Source organism: Taeniopygia guttata, chromosome 6, assembly GCF_048771995.1.
Source record: "Taeniopygia guttata chromosome 6, bTaeGut7.mat, whole genome shotgun sequence".
Lineage (NCBI taxonomy): Eukaryota > Metazoa > Chordata > Aves > Passeriformes > Estrildidae > Taeniopygia > Taeniopygia guttata.
Genome location: NC_133031.1, coordinates 10,797,837 through 10,817,896, shown reverse-complemented (window position 1 = coordinate 10,817,896; position 20,060 = coordinate 10,797,837). Strand labels below are relative to the sequence as shown.

General features: G+C 44.2%; 1 protein-coding gene across 6 annotated transcripts; it reads right to left on the bottom strand.

Annotated features, from left to right (window-relative positions):
* Positions 1 to 504: 504 nt before the first annotated feature.
* Positions 505 to 12,591, bottom strand: NCOA4 (nuclear receptor coactivator 4). 6 transcript variants are annotated; one of them, XM_072931447.1, is made up of 11 exons: positions 9,586 to 9,711; positions 9,095 to 9,214; positions 7,005 to 7,158; positions 6,394 to 6,534; positions 6,185 to 6,273; positions 5,625 to 5,733; positions 4,964 to 5,035; positions 4,412 to 4,558; positions 3,178 to 4,185; positions 2,767 to 2,856; positions 505 to 2,287 (listed from the first exon to the last, which is right to left on the bottom strand). In XM_072931447.1, exons 3-11 carry the CDS (start codon positions 7,143 to 7,145, stop codon positions 2,282 to 2,284), a joined length of 1,803 nt encoding a protein of 600 aa, XP_072787548.1. In that variant the 5' UTR covers positions 7,146 to 7,158; positions 9,095 to 9,214; positions 9,586 to 9,711; the 3' UTR covers positions 505 to 2,281. The 6 variants fall into 6 exon arrangements, with proteins under 6 accessions (XP_072787548.1, XP_072787550.1, XP_012429967.5 ...); XM_072931449.1 differs by lacking the exons at positions 9,095 to 9,214; positions 9,586 to 9,711 and adding an exon at positions 12,424 to 12,591 and having other exon boundaries at positions 4,412 to 4,555; XM_012574513.5 differs by lacking the exons at positions 9,095 to 9,214; positions 9,586 to 9,711 and adding an exon at positions 12,424 to 12,590.
* Positions 12,592 to 20,060: the final 7,469 nt, after the last annotated feature.

The window sequence follows — 20,060 nt, the reverse complement described above, 5'->3', positions numbered from 1 at the left end:
GCAGGCTGCAGTTAAATACTGGAAAATACTTGGTGGAGCAACCAGTCATGCAGGGAGGCTGATGTTCAAACACCAGGGCGACAGAGAGGAACTCCCTTCCAATTGCACAGATGTTCTTCAGCCATGGGAGGAGAGGACCAAATGCCACTGAAATCCATGAATCCTCACTAGGTATTCAAGAGTGCTAAGAAGCAAATGGGTCATTTTGTCCAAGTCCATTTCTTCCAAAATCTGAGCAAAGCCCAGGAGACTGAGACATACCAGCTGTGTGTCCAGGGGGTCACACTGCAAGGCAGTACCTGACAGGAGTTTCCCACTAAGTGTGTAGGAGTGTGCCAGTTCCCAGCGTTTCCCTGCTCCTTCCAGGCAGTGGTGAATTGAACTAAAGCACACGAATCCCAGTTGGATGGAAGCACAACTGTAGCAGCTTCCAGACAGAGGCAAGCTGGACATGCGCCACAGCACTTTTTGTTGACCATCTTGTAAATGAGACATAACACACGCTTTGGTTGCAATTATTTTTAATGGAAAAGACTAATCAATGTTTTACATAAATATCAATTAGTGACAAGTCAGTTGAGTAAAGGAATACATACCCCCAAGTTTCAAAGGCTCATAATGAACTGACAAAGTAGCACACAATGAGGACTACATGGAATTAATTGGAAGAGGTGGGCTGCATGTCGATCCTCTTAATTAAGTTCAACTGCCGAGCACATCTGTTACTGGAGTTAGTCACAGCGCAGTCTTCCCATGGAGCAAGAAGGACACGTGAAGGGGAAAGTGAACTCCTAAAACACCTCTCTGCCTCCAGCAGAAAGCCCCTGGCTATGAGAGTACAAAAGCCTCAAGTGTTTTGCTGATGTTAAGCCCTTTCAGGGTCTGGTTTCAGATGTGCAGTCTCCCCTTCTCAGACTAAAAACTTACTTTGAAATGAATGCACAGGATTGATCAGACAGGAATGTGTTCACACTGCAAAGTGACACCAAGGTCAGATCTTAATAATAATTTATTTTCTACAGGGTTGTGAAGAACTCAAATCATTTTTATTCCCAGGCAGGCTGCAGGGATGGGGAGAAGGGGGCCTATTTTCAATAGTCCTTAAGAGCAATTTGTTAAGTGAGTAGAAGCTGCGCCAAAAACTATGGAGTTCACAGTTTTTCCATGGAGCCTGGCAGGCATGATCCACGTTTTCATAAAATGTCTTTGCACTTGTTCCTACAGGCTCAAAAGGCTAAATATCTGAAGAGGTATTGCTCATATTATGTCCACAGCTTCAGGAAGATCCAAGTTACTGGACCCCACTTTCACATACATAATCAAATGGAAACCACAGATTAAATACCTTTAAACTGCATCAGTGGGAGCCACGGTTTGCCAAGTTAGTGTTTCCCAATTAAACAGCAGGTCACCAATCTGCTGAAGACATCTAATTCCCCAAATATTACTTTTAAATATTATGTGGCTAAGATGCCTGCTTTCCAGTGGTTTAGTCAATAAAAATTCATTATGAATTATCTAGAACTAACAGAAACACACATTTCATTTTACAACTTTTTCAGTGACATTCAAGTAGTTTGTAAATCCTGGGGACACAGTAGGGTCTGATCTACTGGTGCAAGAAAATTAACACCCTACCCTGTTCTCTGAAAGGCTCAACATTCACAGAAAGAGTTTTAATTTAAAACTAAGTTATCAATTCTCCTGTCATATGTTAGGTCCCATAAATCCAAGTATTTTTCAAAGTCTGGATTTCACATATTTAGGTGGGAAATGCACTGACACAAGATGCAAATGAAACCTCTGAAGTGAGCAACTGCTCCATAAAACAAATTGCTTGCAAGTACAACCTAAGTAAGCTGGAACTCAACACATGACAGTTGTAGCAGCTGAAAGAACAGCAGCACTCCTAAAGTCACTGTCAAAGGTGAACGTTCCACAGCACCAGAAGTATCCTGCTTTATACCTGCACTGGCTTCAACATACTTCAAGTGACAGCCCATTAAAGATCCTTGTATTCCCATAACAGATACAAATTTGCTAACACCTCTGAAGCATCAGATTGCTTATGGTCAGTGGGTTTACATTTCAGAATTAATGACAACAAAAAGGGATCTTCTGCACCAGAACTCTGTTAGATAATGAATCTTTCTTTTTGTTATAGTTTTAGAAGAGAAAGCAGATGGCCAAACACAAAACACAAGCACTCAGCTGGCTGCAGTCACTCAGCGTGATGTGGGACTGATAGCAGGAAGGGGATGATTTCAACACATCCAGTTGTTCACATCTAAACAAATTTAAAATAGGGTTATTATTCTCTTTGATAAATAGCAACACTTAAAAAAAAACCTATAAGATAACCTTAAAAAAAAGTGGTATTAACATTCCTCCTCATTTCAAAAACAACAAAGGGTTATCATCAGAAAGGAAAGACATGAGGTCAGCTGTAAATACATTACTAAGGTAAGAAAGAAGCTGCCTGAAGATTGATACATTATTAATTCCATGTCTTAGTTACAATATGTCAATCAATTGAGAGATTTACACAAGGACAGAAGTGATTCCCTCCCTGCCCTGTGATCAAAAGAGAAGGAATAATAACAAAGGAGAATGGTCCATGCTGTTAAAAAGGTGTATGGGGAGGAAATTACTACACTGTTAAACATAATTTTAAAAACTGAAGGTGACCATTAGCTGCCAGTGTCTGTGTTCTGTACCCCCAAGTTATGATTAGGCTCAGCTGTTCTAATAAATTCTGTATCCTACCTGTAAAGGAGACCGATACAGCCATTTTTCGTTATCTCCACTGAGTTTCATACAGGCAAAAAGGTCACAAACTGTAGGAAGGCCAAAGTCCTGAAAGAGAAGTTACCTTAATTACCAACCCCAAACATAAATACATTCTGATGTATCTTCAAATTCTGTAAAGTGTTCAAAACCAAAACTGATTTAGGAGTCTTTGGGATTAATACATTCTTCATTTTGTATAACATATTAACTTGTTAAGTGCTAAGTAACTAATAATTGTGAAAACATTACAAGAGCCAAGAAATCTAAAAACTTTCAGTCAGTATTATCCAGAAGAGCTATGACTTTGGAAGAGAATTAAGTCATTAAGTTCAGTAAAGCAATAAACCAGGCACATAAGACACAAAAGCATCAAAAACTTATGCTCACTTGTGCTTTCTTGCGCAGAAGCCATTTATCTTCCACTGGAGGCAGGTTTGCATTTTCTAGGTCATTTGAAGCCAACACCCAACTGTTTACATTTAAAGGCAGGTGGAATGGAGCCAAGAGGTCTAGGAAAGGACTCTTGAAACTCTTGTCTGCTTTTTCCTGACTCTCCTTTTCTTCTGTGCTTTCTGCTGTTTGCTCAGCCTTGGCCAGCCAGCTTGTCAGAGGCCTCTCGAGCAATGCTTTCCAGGGTTCTGCGATCTCTGCTGAATAATCCGCTTTCTCTGCACTCACGGGGTCCCTTGGGAGCTGCTGGGCAGGGCTGAGCCAGGAACTGGCGGCAAACTTGGTCTTCTCATGCTCAGGGTCTGGTACATCTCTCTGGCTGACAGGAACTCCATTTTTGTCCTTCCCGTCTTTTTTCAGAAGCCATTTGCAAAGAGCCTCTTTTCCACAGTTTTCATCACACACACATTCTGAAAAGCTGGCACACAGATCATTAGCTTTGCACACATCTTCCACTTTAAATGGGGCCTGAGGATGCTGAAGAAGCCAAGCATTTACAGCAGATGTGGGTGATTTCTTTCCATCAAGATGCTCATTCAGGCACTTCAGATTTCCCAGGTTCTCAATTTCCACGTTTTTGATCTGGCTGCCACGACAACTGGTACATGTTTCAGCTTTGAGGAGCCAATCATTCAAATTGCATTCCTCTCTAAAAGGTTTAAATTCATTCTTCCATTTCTCATCTGAAGCAATATTTGCATTTTCTGTGTCAGGAGTAAGCAGCCAGTCAGAAAGGTCCATCTCTTCTTGTCCAAGGGATTCTAATTCCTCCACCTTTTCAATAGTGGAAAAGGATGAGTTGAGAGTAGAGGTGGAGTCCTTGCGACCAGGGGAATCTGTCTTCCCAGCAACATCACACTGCTGAGTGTGCAGGAGCCAGTTCTCCAAATCCTTCAGATTTCCCCAGGCTTGCTCAAAATAGCAGACTTTGGAAGAATTCAAATCCTAGTAAAGACACATTGAAATACATCTATTAAAACTAAAAGGCAATGTTCAGCAACTGTTTGTGTAGTTAGAGCTCAGAGCATTCAGCTAGCAAGTGCCAAAGCATCAGGTGAACATGAGGCAGAATGAAGAGTACTACAGACGGTTTCATTCCCACCCATTCTGCTTGCAATCAGGTACTGTTTTCCCCTCCATTCAAAACTAGGCTAGCACACAAAAGGTTTACCTGGCTGGGCTCCGACACACACTTTTGGGTAACCCACTCCTCCAGATTGGTGCTGGGAACGTAGGGAGCCTGGCGCACACCCCCAGGCCTGCTTCCGAGTAACCAGCCAGCCAGCGAGGCACTGGCTGTCCCACACTGCGTCTGCTGCTGAGAGAGAACGCCCTTGGTTAGAGACAGGCTGGCTGCTGAGCCAACCTATGGTGAGCATCAACACAGGCATCCAGCAGGCAGCAATACTTCTGCACCAAAAGGAAAAACAGTCCCCTCTAATTATGAAAAAACCCATAGGAATCGGATAGTTCCAACATCAAGGGTCATTCAGTTAAGAAATCCTTTCAGTCACACCCCACATAGACTTTCATACTCTGTTCCTGCCTGTCTGCTCCTGGAGCAGCTACAATGTCAGATCACTCTACTCACCATAGCCACTGTTACTGGCTACTCAAACTTCTTAACAAAAAACCACAAGCCATTACTCAAGCTCACATAACATGCTTGAGTTCTCCTCTTTCCTCTAATGCAATTAAACACTCACACACAGGTCAATCTTACCTGCTCACAGTTCATTAGGGCACAACTCTGCCCTGGGAACCAGGGAGAAGTATTCTCTCTCTCTGAGGTTTGCTGAAAGAAAAGTAAAAATTAATTTAAATGTCCATTTTGTCCAGTTTCTAGGACAAATTCTACAATAAAGCAGAAGTAAAGCACAGTTACAAATGCTCAGTGCTTTATGGCTAACAATGGTCTCAACATTTACAAACAGAATGGAGAAAAATTGACTATAGAAATACTACATTGAGTCTACTTCCTTTAACAGAATTATCTCCAATAATACAGGAAATATGCCACTTACATAGGAATCCCAAAATACTTTTATTACAGAAAACATCTACTATGTTTTAACTATTGCTATCTAAAGAAGACAGCAACAAATTTTCATCTGCTGGAATAGAGTAAGAATGCAGTAGTCATTCCCTCAACCTCTGCCAAAATACATTAAAATACATGTACATAACTAAATTCAGTGAAAACTACATGCAATAATTAATAAATCACTGTGTATTTATTATACAGCTAAAATTATATGACTCACACACAGAATCCATTCAAGCTGTCACTAAAAGCAAAAATATCACTTGGAATATATTGCTCTACTGAAAAAAAAAAAATCTTTGAGGCAAGTATTCCAACCCAGGGAAATCCTGGTGCTTACCATCGTTTTAATAGAACCAAATGAGGTAATAGCTTGGCGAAGGTAAGATGTGTCAGCCTCAAAGTTCAGGATGGAAGACTCTTCAGGTTTAAGTGTAAGACTTTCCAGTCTGAAAGAGAAAGGTGATAGTTACAGGAAGAAAAAAAATTACAGTCCTCTTTATCTGTCCTGTCTTGGAAGTCAATCCATTATTTCATAAAAAGGCTTTCACGCTACCTGGCAGTAATTAGGTAACAAAGAAAACTTTTTATACTGCATATAAGAAAGGAATGGCTATCATCAAACCAAGAACAGAATAAATTGCCAGTAAAATACAACTTTCACCTTCTTACTTCAACTGCCATCAACAACTAATATTTGAAATAATCTGCATAAACGAGTACCTCTCCTGCTCATTATAGTCCTGATTTATCACCTCAGACTGCTGTTCTTATTTCTAGGAACTATTAAAAATGTAGGAACAGTGAGATCTGTTAGTTCTATTAGAATAAGAAATCAGATTAAATTCATAAGTTAAAATAAACCAAACTGTGTTAACTTGCATCATAAAATATACTTACCTCTTCAGGCAAATTGAAATCTGGTTTGCCAGTTCGTTACTGTAGGAGTGTTCCAGCTGATGAATAAGGCAATTGAACTGTCCCAAGTACTGCATGGAAGACAAAACACACGTTATAGTTTCAGCTTCCAGGATTAAAATTGAACCAATTCTTGCAAGGAAAAGGTTTGCTTGAAAATGCCAGTGCAGCAACTGACAGCCACGCCTTACCCAGTAGAGCTGCTGTGCCTGCTGCTGCAAGGCCTCCTCTTTGAGCTGCTGGATGAGATCCACCTGCTCGAAGAGCCACACCTCACGGCTGCGCAGGCATTCCAGCTGCCGGCTGATGTGGCTGTGGATCTTGGCCTTGACCTGCCAGGACACACACACCATTTCTACATCTGTCAAGCAGAGTGGACGTACATGTGATGCACTGATTACAAACCACTGTTTGTCAGTGGCAAGTGGTATTTTTGGAGTGATTTATTTCTCAAAAGTTCATCACAGTTACCCACAGCACCACATGACTCAGGTCAGTAACAGTCCCAAGGCTACCTTTAAAGAGGCATCAAAGAATAATGTTATTTGTAATCTCTCTCTATTCTAATGTTTCAATCAACAATCAACTTTTGGAAATTCTGCATGCCTAAGCTTGCAGAATTGATAAAAATATACAGGAATACTTTTATCAAGAGCATGGCAAAATGACACAGCAATGTGTTTGCAAATTGCTAGGAAAATGTCAGACAACCATGATAATAGTAAGTATTCTGGAATAATAAAAACTTTAATTGAAATCATGTTAGTTATTAAAAAATCTTTAAGAAGTAATTTTAAATTACCTCCCGCCAGTTTTCTTTAATCTGCTGCTCAGCTTTGACAATTCCAGATATAGCTGTTTCCAAGTCCTTCTTTGCTTGAAGGCACTTTGCCAGAGTCTCACTGCTGCAGGAATTTCTATTTCTATCTTGTGGTGGACTCATTCTTGAAGTGTTCCTAAAACACAACAGAAAAAACAATTTCTTAATAGTTTCTATTCCTCTTTAACAGAAGAGGAAGGGCATCATATGAAGAGCCATCTGCTCTACTTCACTATAAAGGTGAACAAAAAAAGCCCCTAAGGCCCTACACAGATGCAAGTTTTCCACACATAGATACAGCTCTCCCCCAGGAGCAACAACGGTCTCTCAAACACCTCAGCCCACAGAATTTGCACAATCACAAAAAACCAACAGAAATTTGACAACAGCTTCAGCCACAGGAGTTTAGGCAATCCTCCCCCACCAGTCACCGCCCTCCAGCTTTTATGCCTAGCCAACAAACTCCAGAGCTGAGAGGCTGGTTCAGGGAAGGTTCAGCAGCAATGCTGGAGCTGGGGGAGAATGGCCTGACCAGGGGCAGGAAATATTTCAGTCACCCTTCTTTCCTCTGCAGGCAAATGAGCTGGCTCAAATAAATGAGAAAATTCCAATACAGTTTCATTAACTGAAAACCTACATGTTGCTACAAAGATCATTCTTTACTAAGCTGCAAAGGCCAGAATTTTCACAGCTACCCATTTTACCCAGCTGTGGTAACTCAGCTTCAGCACCATTTCAAGTAGAAGGGGCTTAAATACAAAATTTCTACAGAAGTTATACTGGCAAGGACGCTGCAAGTAAGGGGAAAAAGATATATGGCTTTTTAGTAAAAATGGGAAGGATCACTAAGCACTTTTCCTAAACAGGGGGTTATTTTGTTACCAAAGAGTTGGAATTCTCCTGTCAGTTTCATGAGATTCCTGAAGCACTGAATATTCATAGTATTTATTCTATTTAAACAAGTCCTCAGCAATGACAACTACGGAAATTCCCAGCAGATTTAAAGCATACACATGTGCCAATCTAAAATGTCACAAATTTTACCACAACTCTGGAGAGAACTGAAAGTAGTTTTGAATACGACAAGACACCAAGAGCTTGTGTTACTGAGCAGCTAATTAGTCTGCAATTTCCAAGCCACATGATCATATAAACCGCAACCCAAAAGTCCTTCTACAGAAAGATATAAAAGACAGATATAAAAGTGTGTGTTTCACACAGGAGAGGGCTAAGAGTGGCTTGCAAGTGGCATGTGACAGAAAAAGCACTGTTCACGGTGGGGCAGGAGCAGAGGCTGCACCTCCCTTAGTTCCCTCAACACCACAGGCTTCCTTTCTCTCCAGCACCTCCAGACACAAGACACAGACTAGGCACAGAAGCCACCCCAAGACCCTGCACACAACTCAATCCTATCCTCACCATAACATCTCATCCTCTAGGAACTGCAGAGCACAAATACAAGAGAACTCAAATGCAATATTTAAGTTTATGTTATTTTTCACCAAATCAGACAGTGCAGAAGTCCAAAATACATCATTCTCCGTGCTGTGCTATGAACACCAGTTTTGTGCCAGTATATGCATGCTCTAGTTTGTTCACAGGTTCACTTCTACAAGGTTTTCATGATCTTCACCATGCTAGCAACATTCAATAAAAGGTAAGCTAAGCTTTTTATCACAACACTCCCTAGACTTTATCTTGCTTTTCAACTCTCATGTACAACTTACAGGAAGTAGGAGCCAGCAATGAAAGTGGGAGCCCTAGTTCTCAGATATAATCTAACAAGTAGATGACAGCAATGCACCCAGCCAAGAAAACAAGGATATTAGGTACCTTTGAAACTATCATATACCCAAAAGTAAAGTTTAAAAAATCATATTGGCTATAATTTCATTTTTATATTCTTACAGAACAACAAGTCAAAGTCTGAAAGGCTAAATAAAACTACCATATTTGCTCACACAATAGATAATGTACTTAACAACTCTTGTGAAAACTATGTTAACCTACTTTATCACATTCTGCATTAGCAACTTCATAATAGCACAATTAAATTTAAGAAGCTTACACACCCTTCTCTAATGATCTCTGAAATTACTGTTTGTTGCTCTTCCTTTTTTCGACGATTGCAAGAGACTCACTCCAGAATGCATAGAGAGAATGAATGCTGCCTTCCTCCAGCCAGCCAGCTCCTGTTAAAATGGCTGTTCTTAGGCTTTGTCGCAAATAAGCCAGTAAAATTCACATGTTGAGCTTGAGACCCAATCCACCCTTCTTTTCAATTTCCACAAGCCTCTAACAAAACCAAGCGGGGGCAAGCACCTATTTCCTTGCTTTCCAGTTACTCCCAAATAGCACTAAGAATTTAAGACGTTTTCAGGTCGCATGGTCTGAAACACCCGCGATCACACAATTCGGCTCAACAGTAACAAAACACACGGCAGCAACACCTGCTGTGGCCATTTGCGTGCCACCAAACGGTTTCCAAGCACACGGGGATCCCCACCAGCCCCGCTACGTGCAGCACGGGATGCACACCCCCAGCAGATCAGCTCGCACTTACTTTCCGCGCTCAGGAAGCAATCCCGCAACGTCCCGTTTATAACGCGGCCTCCATTCCAGGCACGGCCTCCGGAACGCTCCCAACCCCCAAGTTCCGCTCCAAGCCCCGGCTCGCCGGAGCGGCCCCGCGCCTTATCGGGGCGGCGCAGCCCGCGCCCCGCCCGGCCCAGCCGCACGTCGGCAGCGCGGGGCGGGCCCGGGGCGGGCCGCGACCACCGGCCCCGCGCCGGGCCTCACGCCTCACGCCTCATCGCTCTGCCCGGCCGCAACACAGTGCCTCCAAACACCCACCAGCAGTTGAAACCGCGTAACCTCAGCGTTTTGCAACAAAACCGCTATTTCTTGCAACTTCCTAAGTGCGGCAATGTATCTTCCTCATGTAACAACAAAGCAGACCCGTCTGAGCGCTGAGGCAGCAGCAAGAGCTGAAGAGCTGCGACCGACCCACTGCCGAGCTCACCCTTTCCTCCCCGGCCACGCACAGCCCGGCACTGAGGCTCCCATCCAGCACCGAGCCTGCCATGTGCCAGAAACACTGACACTGAGCAGCTCGGGTGCAAGTTAGTTCCTAGAAAGACCAAAATGACACACACACATACACAATTGTTATCACATCTACTCTTGCTTCCACAATTTCACACACAAGGCTGAGGAACGCACACAGAATGGCCTCAGTTGGAAAGGACCTTGAAGATCGTGTCATTCCAATGCCTCTGGCATATAGGTAGGGACACCTCTCACTAGACCAGGGTGCCCAGCACTCCATCCAGCCTGGCCTTAAATACTCCCAGGGATGGGCCACGCACGTGTCCTCACCTGCATTTAAGCAGTCAAAATGTTATAGCCATGAAACCAAAAGAACTGCCTGAATGATAACAAGATGATACTATTGTTCCTAATATGAAAATAACTACCAGTTTTTACAGGAAGACTTTTGGCTTGCTGGAGCGGTGTCACCACAAGATCCTGCAGCTACAACTCCTGGTCACAGGTGCTCTGTGCAACCTCCTGGCTGCCTACACTCCAGCTCTGGGATGTTAATTCCTATAGGTCAGAAACACTGGACAAAACTAATTTTAAGCTTTTAATTAAGTATGAGGCTGCTGGTGAGCAGAGGAGGAGGAGACAACACTGCCTCTTCTGCAAACAGGCTGGCAGGAAACTGGTTCTACCAGCTTTTCACTCTCAGCACAACCATCCCTGCTGCCCTTGGGAAGACTATTGTTTTTCATTTTAAATGGGTGTGGAAAAATCACCTCAAAAACAGGGCTGTGCAGAGCCTTTGTTGGGGGAAAAGCTTCTGAAGGGAACGAAGCCTCCCATTGAACAGGCTCTATTTATAAATGTGGAATGATTTCTTCCATTTGGCAGGACAAGGCTGCTCCAAAGGCCTCTCTGACCTGTCTTTATGTGACTTTAAAACAGCTGCCTTGTTTGAACTGAAATCCCCATGGACTTCCATCTAACTCCACCAAAAAACAGTAGTTCCCCTTAAGAAGCTCTCCCAAATTAGACACGGGAGTTGTGGTCAGGGAGTGAAGTACTCTAAGTACACGAGCTGAATCTGGGAACTTCCCTTTTACATCCAAGCATAACAAGCACTTTGTACAGTGCAGCATCAGCATAAAGCACCAGTATCTGCATGGGGCTCCTGCTAGGGGATTATTTTACTCCAGAACAAGTATATAACACCCTATTTTTTAAATCACAAGCCATGTGAAGAAAAGAAATAACCTTCAACAGTTTCGAGCAAGAGAAAAAGTGAAATAAACACCTTAAGGAATAGTAACAGAAGTTTCAGGTATTACATTTTCTAAAATACAGGTAATTTTCACCTGTCTGCACAGTATATGGTCTGTCCCAGATCTGAACACCTGTGACCACCTTTTCTGACTGTTTTAGCTCTGAAACAGCCCAGCCAGTGCACAAAGCACTTGTTCTGAGACAATCTCACAAGAGCTGGGCTCTGAACAGTCACAAGTCACTAATGTAGCTGTGAAGAAGTCTGATCACCACTTTATTCCGTCCATCGTAAATATATATTTTATGCATAACAAGCATATAACTGAAATCACAAAGTATCTGAGTAAGAAGGCCTGATATCTCGATGCTATAATTACTGGAAATACCAAAGAAGATACCCCAGAGTGGGGAAGACACACTTTTACCTCAGCGCAGATTGCACATTACAACGCATCTTCCAACTATTGCACTTAAAAACCCTTCGGAAAACAAGTGACAAACCCATGGTTCTGCCTGAAGCATGCGGCCCCAAAGACAGCACTGCCATGCTCTCTGCACATCCATCTATCCAATGTTATGCACTTGCAGCGTGGCCAAGAGTGGTTTTTACATGGCTGCCGGGTTTTCTCCGCTCCCCTGACTCCATACCTTATCGAAAGTCTCAGGGGAAGGCAGCCTTGTTCCTCTGTACCTTTTCTCTTTAATCCCAGCCATAAAGACGGAGTTTAAAGCTGTCAGAATGTTCAGCAAACCCCCGGAAGCTTTGGCTCACACCACTTACCAGCATCGAACAACACAGGTCCGACAAACTTTCAACAAACACGATGAGGCACAACCCCGACCATTCCTAACCCAGACCTTTACTGCTTATATAACCTCTGAGAAGCGCAGCTGCTAACAAAAGGCTTTGCCTTTGCAATTAGAAACGGGGCTTTAGGAGCGCTCGCGGCCCAACCTCCGCGGCACACGGAGAGCGAGATCAGTACAAACCCCGTCTCCGTGAGCCCTGCGCCGCGGAGCGTCCATTTCCCGACCGGCCCGCCCGACCCAGGCCGCGTGCCTGGGCAGCTCCCGCCGCGCGCACAGGGTGCCTTACGGGGTTCCTTAGGGGATGACTGACGGGATTCCTCAGGGGATTCCTCCCGGATCCTCCCGGATGTCTCCCGGCCCCGCCGCTCCCGCCGCCCCGCACCGCTGTCCGCGCGCTGCTGCCCCAGCCCCGCGCCGCCCGCCCGCCGGCCCGCGCGCTCTCGCGAGACCACCGGCCCGCGCGCCCCCTGCCGGAGCGGCGGAGCGGCTGAGGGAGCGCTGAGGGAGCGCTGAGGGAGCGGCGGGGCGGTGCTGCTGCGCTGCTGTGCTGCTGCGCTGCTGAGCTGCTGTGCTGCTGAGCTGCTGTGCTGCTGTGCTGCTGAGCTGCTGTGCTGCTGAGCTGCTGTGCTGCTGAGCTGCTGTGCTGCTGAGCTGCTGTACTGCTGTGCTGCTGAGCTGCTGTGCTGCCGCTGCTCCTCACGGCAGCCAAAATCCGGGAATCACGGCTGACCCGGCGCGGCAAATCCCCGGAGCGCAGAACGTGTATCATGGGGCGAGCCACCGGTGTGGGTCTTTTTCGTGTCCACCGGAAATTTCCCAGAGTACGTGGCTTTCCACGGTACAGATTTTAGTTTACCTTTCTGCAGGTGTGAAGCAGGGCAGAACACCTGCCGGTGCTGCCTCCCCCGTTTCCAGCTAGGGAAAATCCAGTTGCGGCTCCCTGCCCGCGCTTTGCCGGCCGGGGTGAGGAGATCGGCCCAGCCCGTCAGGGCGTGCCGCCGACAGCGCCGAGGCCGTGGTTCGATCCCTGTGCGAGCCATCCAGGAGCTGGACTCCATGGTCCTCCTGGCTCCTTCCAGCACACACTGTTCTGTGATTCGGTGAGATTTCAGCCCTTCCGTGACTACCCGGTCAGCGCATTTGTGGAGTGCTGCCTTTTGTAAGTGCATGCACAGCATTTAAAGCTTAACAGAGAATGTATGGGGGCTTCAAGCAGAAAGGACTTCAAATGGAAATCTAAGTAGCTGGGTACATGTGGTAGCTGAGTCACACTTTCCCACACATTTCCTCCTCTGGGCACAGACCAAGGAGCCGTTCTTCTGATCAGGAGGTTACAAGTACAAATTATTCAGTGCTGACATAAGAGGAGTATAAATCAGCCGCCTAATCCCAGATGTGCTGTTACCCGAGGAGCGAGCATTTCAGGTATTTGGCTTCCTTGTCTAAACATGTAGGAGACACAGGGTGTGTTATATAATCCTCCTCCGTGTACTTGGATTTAAGAGGAAAAGTAATACCAAAACCCTGCCTGACCTTGGAAAACCAGGAGTGCTCATACATTGTTGTGTCCCCCCATGCAGCTACCCAGCTGGACTCTCCTGGGCAAGCAGGCACAGTGAACAGTGACAGCTTTCTGTCATGTCTTCCACAGGCTTGACGAAGGCAGTATCTTAATCCAAATGGTCTGAGAGTTTTTTTATTGGTGGAGGTGCTTCACAAAGTACACTTTCTGTGTGGATTCATTGTGGTTAAGGTCATGTCTTCCTAAGAGAATTTGCTCTTTGGACACATCTTCCATATTACCTCTAAAGGTATATCAAGGGTAAATAATCACATGCATCTTTTAATAGTCTCTTTCCTCCCACCTCTCATGGCAGTACACACTGCTCCTCCCTCAACCATATCCTTTGCCATACCAGATGTGCCTTTTTTCACAAACCTGCATAGCAGATAAGAAAAAGAATCTGTAAAATTACATCAGCTTAAGCAAAAGGCAAATTGATGATCTACTAAAATAGAGGCAAAACGTTGGGTAGAGATGCATTTTTATGGGAAAATAAACAGGATAATCTGCTTATGTTAAAACAGAAGCAAATATGAAGATGTACTGGGCAGTTCCTCCTGGATAAAACTGTATCAGTATTCATAATAAGCCTCCAAAAGAGTTTGAAGAAAAGCCTTTTGGATGCATAAAAGGGATCTAAATACACATCAGAAATAGTCAGTGAGGATAAAAGCCTGCAGCTTTTCCCTTCAGAAGTTTCTGATGCCACATAATGCACGCCTTTACCCAAGATTCAGTGCTGTTTCCAGCATATGAAATGGGAATCCCACTTATGGTTCTGTAGCAGAAAGCCCATCCTTCCCTGATTTTGCAAAAAACACACTTTGACTCCCTTGTCACACTCAAAGACATTTTCCCTTGCTCATCTGCAGTGTGGGAATGATGACCAGGGAGAGATTCATCCTTTCCCATGCCCTGGAAACACAAAGGTTTGATAGAGAACTGAAAGCTTTTTCTGCATTTCTTAGGTATGGGCTGCAAAACTGTACTGCTAGGCACCACTCAAACCACAAAGAACTTGAAGAATATTCTCTGGTGCAATGGCTTTGGAGCAAATTTTATGGGGTTTAAAGAATGTTTGTTTTCTGTTTGTGTTCTGATTGTTCCTCTTTCAACAACTGCAATAATGTAGTCGAAGGTCATCAGCTGTGTTAACTTCTCTGTTAAATGCCCAGAATGTTATTTCCCTGTTCTGCAATGCCACCACGCAGCTGAGCAGTCCATCCCTGCCTCGGAAAGGGAGATTAAGGAAGCACAGCAAGCCCGGCACAGCTGCGGGTGCAGCGGGACACCCAGGCAGACCACGCTGCCGGCTGAACAAGCAGCAAAAGTCCCAAGGCAGAGTATGAAATTCTAGAAGAGTCATCATTGTAGCCGTCAGGGAACCTCACACAGGCTCCCGCGGGAATCGCCGGTTTCCTCAAGCTCTCCCGCTGGAAAGGGACTGTTTTCCCTTGGTCCCTGCCAGGCCGGGTGCATGACCCTCCCTCGCACGTATCCTCTCTGACGTGTGTCCTTGGTCCCCTTCCAGGCAGGCCGTGACCTGGCGCTGGTCCCACAGCTGTGCGCCAGATCCATCCCGGGCCCCAGCACGGCCTCAGCCCCCCGCCCGCCCGCCCAAGGAGCCGAGCAGAGCAGCTGCCACTTGCGCTGCAGTCCAAAGGCTTCACTGCCCGGCAGGGCACTTTCAGAGCTCTCTGCACTGCATTTACTCACCTTGAATCTTTGCTGTTTGTGTGGAGCTACCTCAGTGCCAGAGAGGAATGAAATGTTTTTGAACTCCCACACAAACAGTTTCACATATAGACTGTAAACAGATGTTTTAATGGCCTTTTCCTGCACACCACACACAGCCTTTTTCCTTTCTCTATTTAGGGATTTCTCATTTCTGCAAACTTTTTACTTACTGTCTATTCTTCTATCCCTCTTCACACTGAACAAAAGTACTGCCTATACCTAACTCCACACTTATCTTTCAGTTAAATAGGTTCTCAGGAAGGTCTTCTGTAGCTTCTCCAGACAACCTAGCCAAAGGCAGAAGTTCTGGAAGCAATGGGTTTTTTTTGTCAATTAGGGTCACAGCACAGATGTGAACAAATTTCTTACTTGTTGTGGCCGAAACCTATCAATGCAAAAATAACAGGCACAGCACCAAAGGACTCACACTAGAGGCAAGGAGCCACGTAAACTGTGTATAAACAATTTAAACTAAACTAAAACTGTTTTTACAAAACTTCAACCTGCTTCAGAAAAGTTGTTCTATGACAAATATAAATCAAGCCTGTAGCAAAACAGCAGTGTGATTTTGGTCACTAAACATTTTGCAGCTCCCCCCAGTATATATATACAAACACATTCCAGTCAAAATTAAAACTACTGCATACTTGAAACACAAGGGCTGCATTACAGCTCCAGGGTTTGCTCTCATTTGAGTGGAGGAGCAGGTTGTTGAACAACATGCATCACACAATTGAAACAGGCCTCTTCTGCTTTCTCAGAAACACTCGTCTCATCTTTTCCCAAGATACTTTTGAAGAAAGCAGTTACAGTAGCATGACAGTAAATAAACTCCTTATTCTACTGTTAGACTGAGGCTGAAGAAAAGAAAAAAAAAATTTAGAAAACATAGATCACTATATGAATAAAGAAGAAATTACAACAGAACAAATTAGAACATCACATCTTGCATTTGAATCAATGTAAAAGCTTTTCTAAAATTGGATTGTCTGAGGCAGTGGCATTTGTAGAATTTTCCAGACAATGTGAATACAAGACAGCATTCAAATAACCTGCACACAGGAATTTCTGCCCAGTCCCAATCTGGAGTTCATCATTTAACACTATAACCAGAACCAGAGGCAGTGTAAACAAATTACCTACAAGCCTGCAAAAAGCCTTCAGAGGAGGGCAAAGGCCTTACTTTTTATGCCTGTGTCATCACTGAGGGTGTTGCCTCTGTGTCAGGGGAAGGACCAGAAATTCCAGCTCCCACTGGAATTTCTTTAAGGTCAGTGCAGCACAGGTCAGGTGCTGGCACTCAGGGCTGGACAGTTCTGTGTCCTTCCGGCACCACAAAAAGCTGTCAGCAGGTCTGCTGGAAAGCACAAACAAAAGGGTGTTCGGGCAGGATTCATTGCACCCCAAGCTGTGACCCCACCTCTGCTTTACAGTAAAAATTGTCGGAGGTGAGCAGGGACCAGAAGATGCCGGAGAGGAAGAGCGGGTCTGTCCTGCGGAGCTGTGCGCCGGCGCTGAGCGCCAGGTGGAGCTCGGAGATGTAATCCTGGCCAGCAGGAGTGCACGGGAGCGCCTGACCCACATTCCTTAAATCCGACTACCTTTAACACCCCGGGGACAAAATCTCCGCTTCATCACACCTGTGATACCATTGTTACTGGAGTTGCCTTTCGTGCCTGTAGGCATGCAGGAGGTGGCTGGAAGGGGATGGAAGGCTGCAGCATCGTTTCCTTGCTTTCTAAGCTTCCTTTGCATACCATCTTGAGTGGCATAGCCTGTAGTATACTGAAAGCCTGATAATAAGACAGATGACATCTGTTTAGGTCACATATCTGAAAGGATTAATGCTCCCAAAGACTTACAAGCTGCAGCTTAGTACTCTGCTATCTGAACACATTGGCCTTGGTACATGTGATGGCTGTCAGCTCAAGGCTCAACACTTCTACAGCTTGAGAAAGATGGAAGCTGGACATCCAAGCAACCATGGCAAAGGATATGCACCATTCCCTTCATGGATACAGTAAAAGCCACAAGCAACGTGTGCCAAGTCTGGTGAAAGAGTTCCAGGGGAAAGAAACAACTTAATTGCACTAGTTTTGCCTGTGGCAAGGTGCTGCCCCACAGAAAACAGACATGCTCATTCGAGCTGGCAGAGGTGAAAAGGGAACACAACCATTTTTATATGGGGCACAACTGCTGTCTTCAATTTGCTTTCTGAACAAGAAAAGGAACAAAACTAATCCACATCACCCACAAAGCTTACCCATTTCTTTCCCTTTAAAACCACATGGCTCCGTAGAATGGCTCCTGGGGAGGGGCAGGGGAGTGGGATGACCTGGATTATAGCATCAGCAGAAAGCACCACAGGGTGCTTGTGCCTTCCTCGGCAGGCAGGAAGGGCTTGCAGGACACAGTACTTGTGGCCAGGCAGTACCTGCAGACACGAGCAGCCCAGGGCTTGCACACAGGCTTACAGACATAACATTCCCCTGTTTTGATGAGGGTCAGCTGGATCTTGTGGCCTGTGTAAATAACAGTGCTTTGGGAGGAAGCAGAACAGAACATTAGATTCTCCATTTCAGAGCCACAGTTCTGAATGGAGGGAAAAGAAATAAAATTTAGACCCTAAAGTCCCCTGAAGGGGAAAGACACAAGAGACTGATGCAGCAAGTTCCACTAAAATATTTAACTGGTACCATGAGAGTTGATTAGAATTATTTCCAACTCATAAACCCACATGCTGCTTCTTTCTCTCTTGCCAATTAACAGTATTACTTAGCACTAATAAACTGCTTTCATTTTCAAGGGCTTAAGAAGACAATCACCTCAACATGACTGAAAGGAACAGATGGCAATGAAGTATTAACATCACAATTTCACAGTTGGAAAAGCTCCTGAGAGAGGGGGCAGTAGCAGTGTCTGGAGGATACCTAGTCCTGTTCCCTGTGTGGAGCTGGAATCCCTTGATCTCACCTCCACTCTCAGCTTCTGCTTTAATCCAACCTCACCACGCATTACCTTTCCTAGAGCAAAGTTACACTGTTTTTCTTATTCATTCTTTAATAGTTACTTACATCCTTCTAGATGGCCTCTTACCTCAGCACATCTCCAGACAGGTTGCTACTGCTTTGGATTTAAAAGACTAAATGTCTATCCAATAATGCAATTAGTCCAGCCTGTCATTATTCTTACTGGCTATAAGCAGAGAAGTGATCAGGAAGAAACACATTGCTCTGTCCATACAGCGGGGATGCTCTTTTTCCCTGAAACATCTTGGTCACATTTCAGTACAGAACAGCTGACTGCCTTTTTCTCTTCTCACTCACCCATCTCAGAGGAGGACTGTGCAAAAGTATTGTTATGTGGGGCCTTTTGGCTCAGCTGTGCAACAAAAACTTTCTTAAGCTACATCTGGAAGGAAGATAGGCTTTCTGTGGAACAGGGGTTCCTAAAGCAAAACATGTTCAGGTGAGGACTAAACAAACAAATACAATGATTTTAATAGTAACTGATGTAACAATGACTCAGCAACTGTTTAGTGTGGTGTTTTGGCTTTTTTTTTTAAGAACTGATTTAACTATGGAAGGTTTTTATTTAAAGCATTGAGATAATACCCTCTATTTCAGTATTTAACCCCAAAGATTATCTCAAATTGAAACTGAAACAGTAATAGTGCCAAATGTCTGACTGGAAACCTCCTTTAGGAATGGTAACATTAAATACTACTTCAGAATGAAATTAATTATTCAGAACTATTTCAGCACATACTGATATTAGTATCAATTGCCTTCCATCTCTGCTGAGCCACTGAGCTAATATCTCAGCACATTATCAATTTTATCCATCAAGTATCAATGTATAATGAACAATGAAATCCTTCTATAGACGTTAGTGTCTAGGGAGAACATAACATATCCAAAATACTGCATTACCTGGGGCTGTTCCTGCATGTTAACGTAAAGAAGATGTGCTAGTGTGCCAGTGCATCCCTCCCTGAGAATTCCTGGGGAAGGCATCCCCACTCTGCTCAGCTGGAACTGGTACCTGAGCAATCAGGCATGGTGCAATGCAAACTAGTTTTCAAATGGGCTTGAGAAAATAATACACACTATTTCACCCTAGCTTGACAAGCATCTGTGTTCAGCACTGCCCCACTCAGTTATCAATCTAGTGTGAGTTTTCCTGCTATTTTATTTATATTTAAGTGTAGAATGTAATGGATGTGGATTTTCCTAAATTAGAAAACATCAGAGTTCTCACACTTAAAAGAGTAACACTTCAACAGAGAATACTTAATATACAAAATGGCTGCATTTGATTTTTTTAGAAACTGAACCCAAATGCAAAATGAATCCAAATAGCCCTTTTTTTAAAACTTCGATTGTACAAGTAAAACAACTTGTTTTATCCCTGTAGCTAATATTCAGATGAATGTTTGTTGTTGGGTTTTTTTTCTCAGATTTCCATTATATTTTGTACTTAAAACCTTTCCAAAAGTGTAGGAAGTTCTCAAACATAAACACTATTTCCTGTAAATAACGGAAACCCTGATTAATAGCATGAAGATTCAGAGTGCCTGTAATGAGTGAGCATCTGTTTTTTCTGAACTTGCAAATCATTGG

Bases quoted from the DNA above. Each gene is read 5' to 3' on its own strand.
- NCOA4 (XM_012574513.5), bottom strand. From the start codon at position 7,145: ATGAGTCCACCACAAGATAGAAATAGAAATTCCTGCAGCAGTGAGACT. The intron at 6,274-6,393 runs GTAAGGCGTGGC...TCTTCCATGCAG, and splicing joins AGGCACAGCAGCTCTACTGG to TACTTGGGACAGTTCAATTG. The intron at 4,559-4,963 runs GTAAGATTGACC...GTTCTCTCTCAG, and splicing joins CCCTAATGAACTGTGAGCAG to CAGCAGACGCAGTGTGGGAC.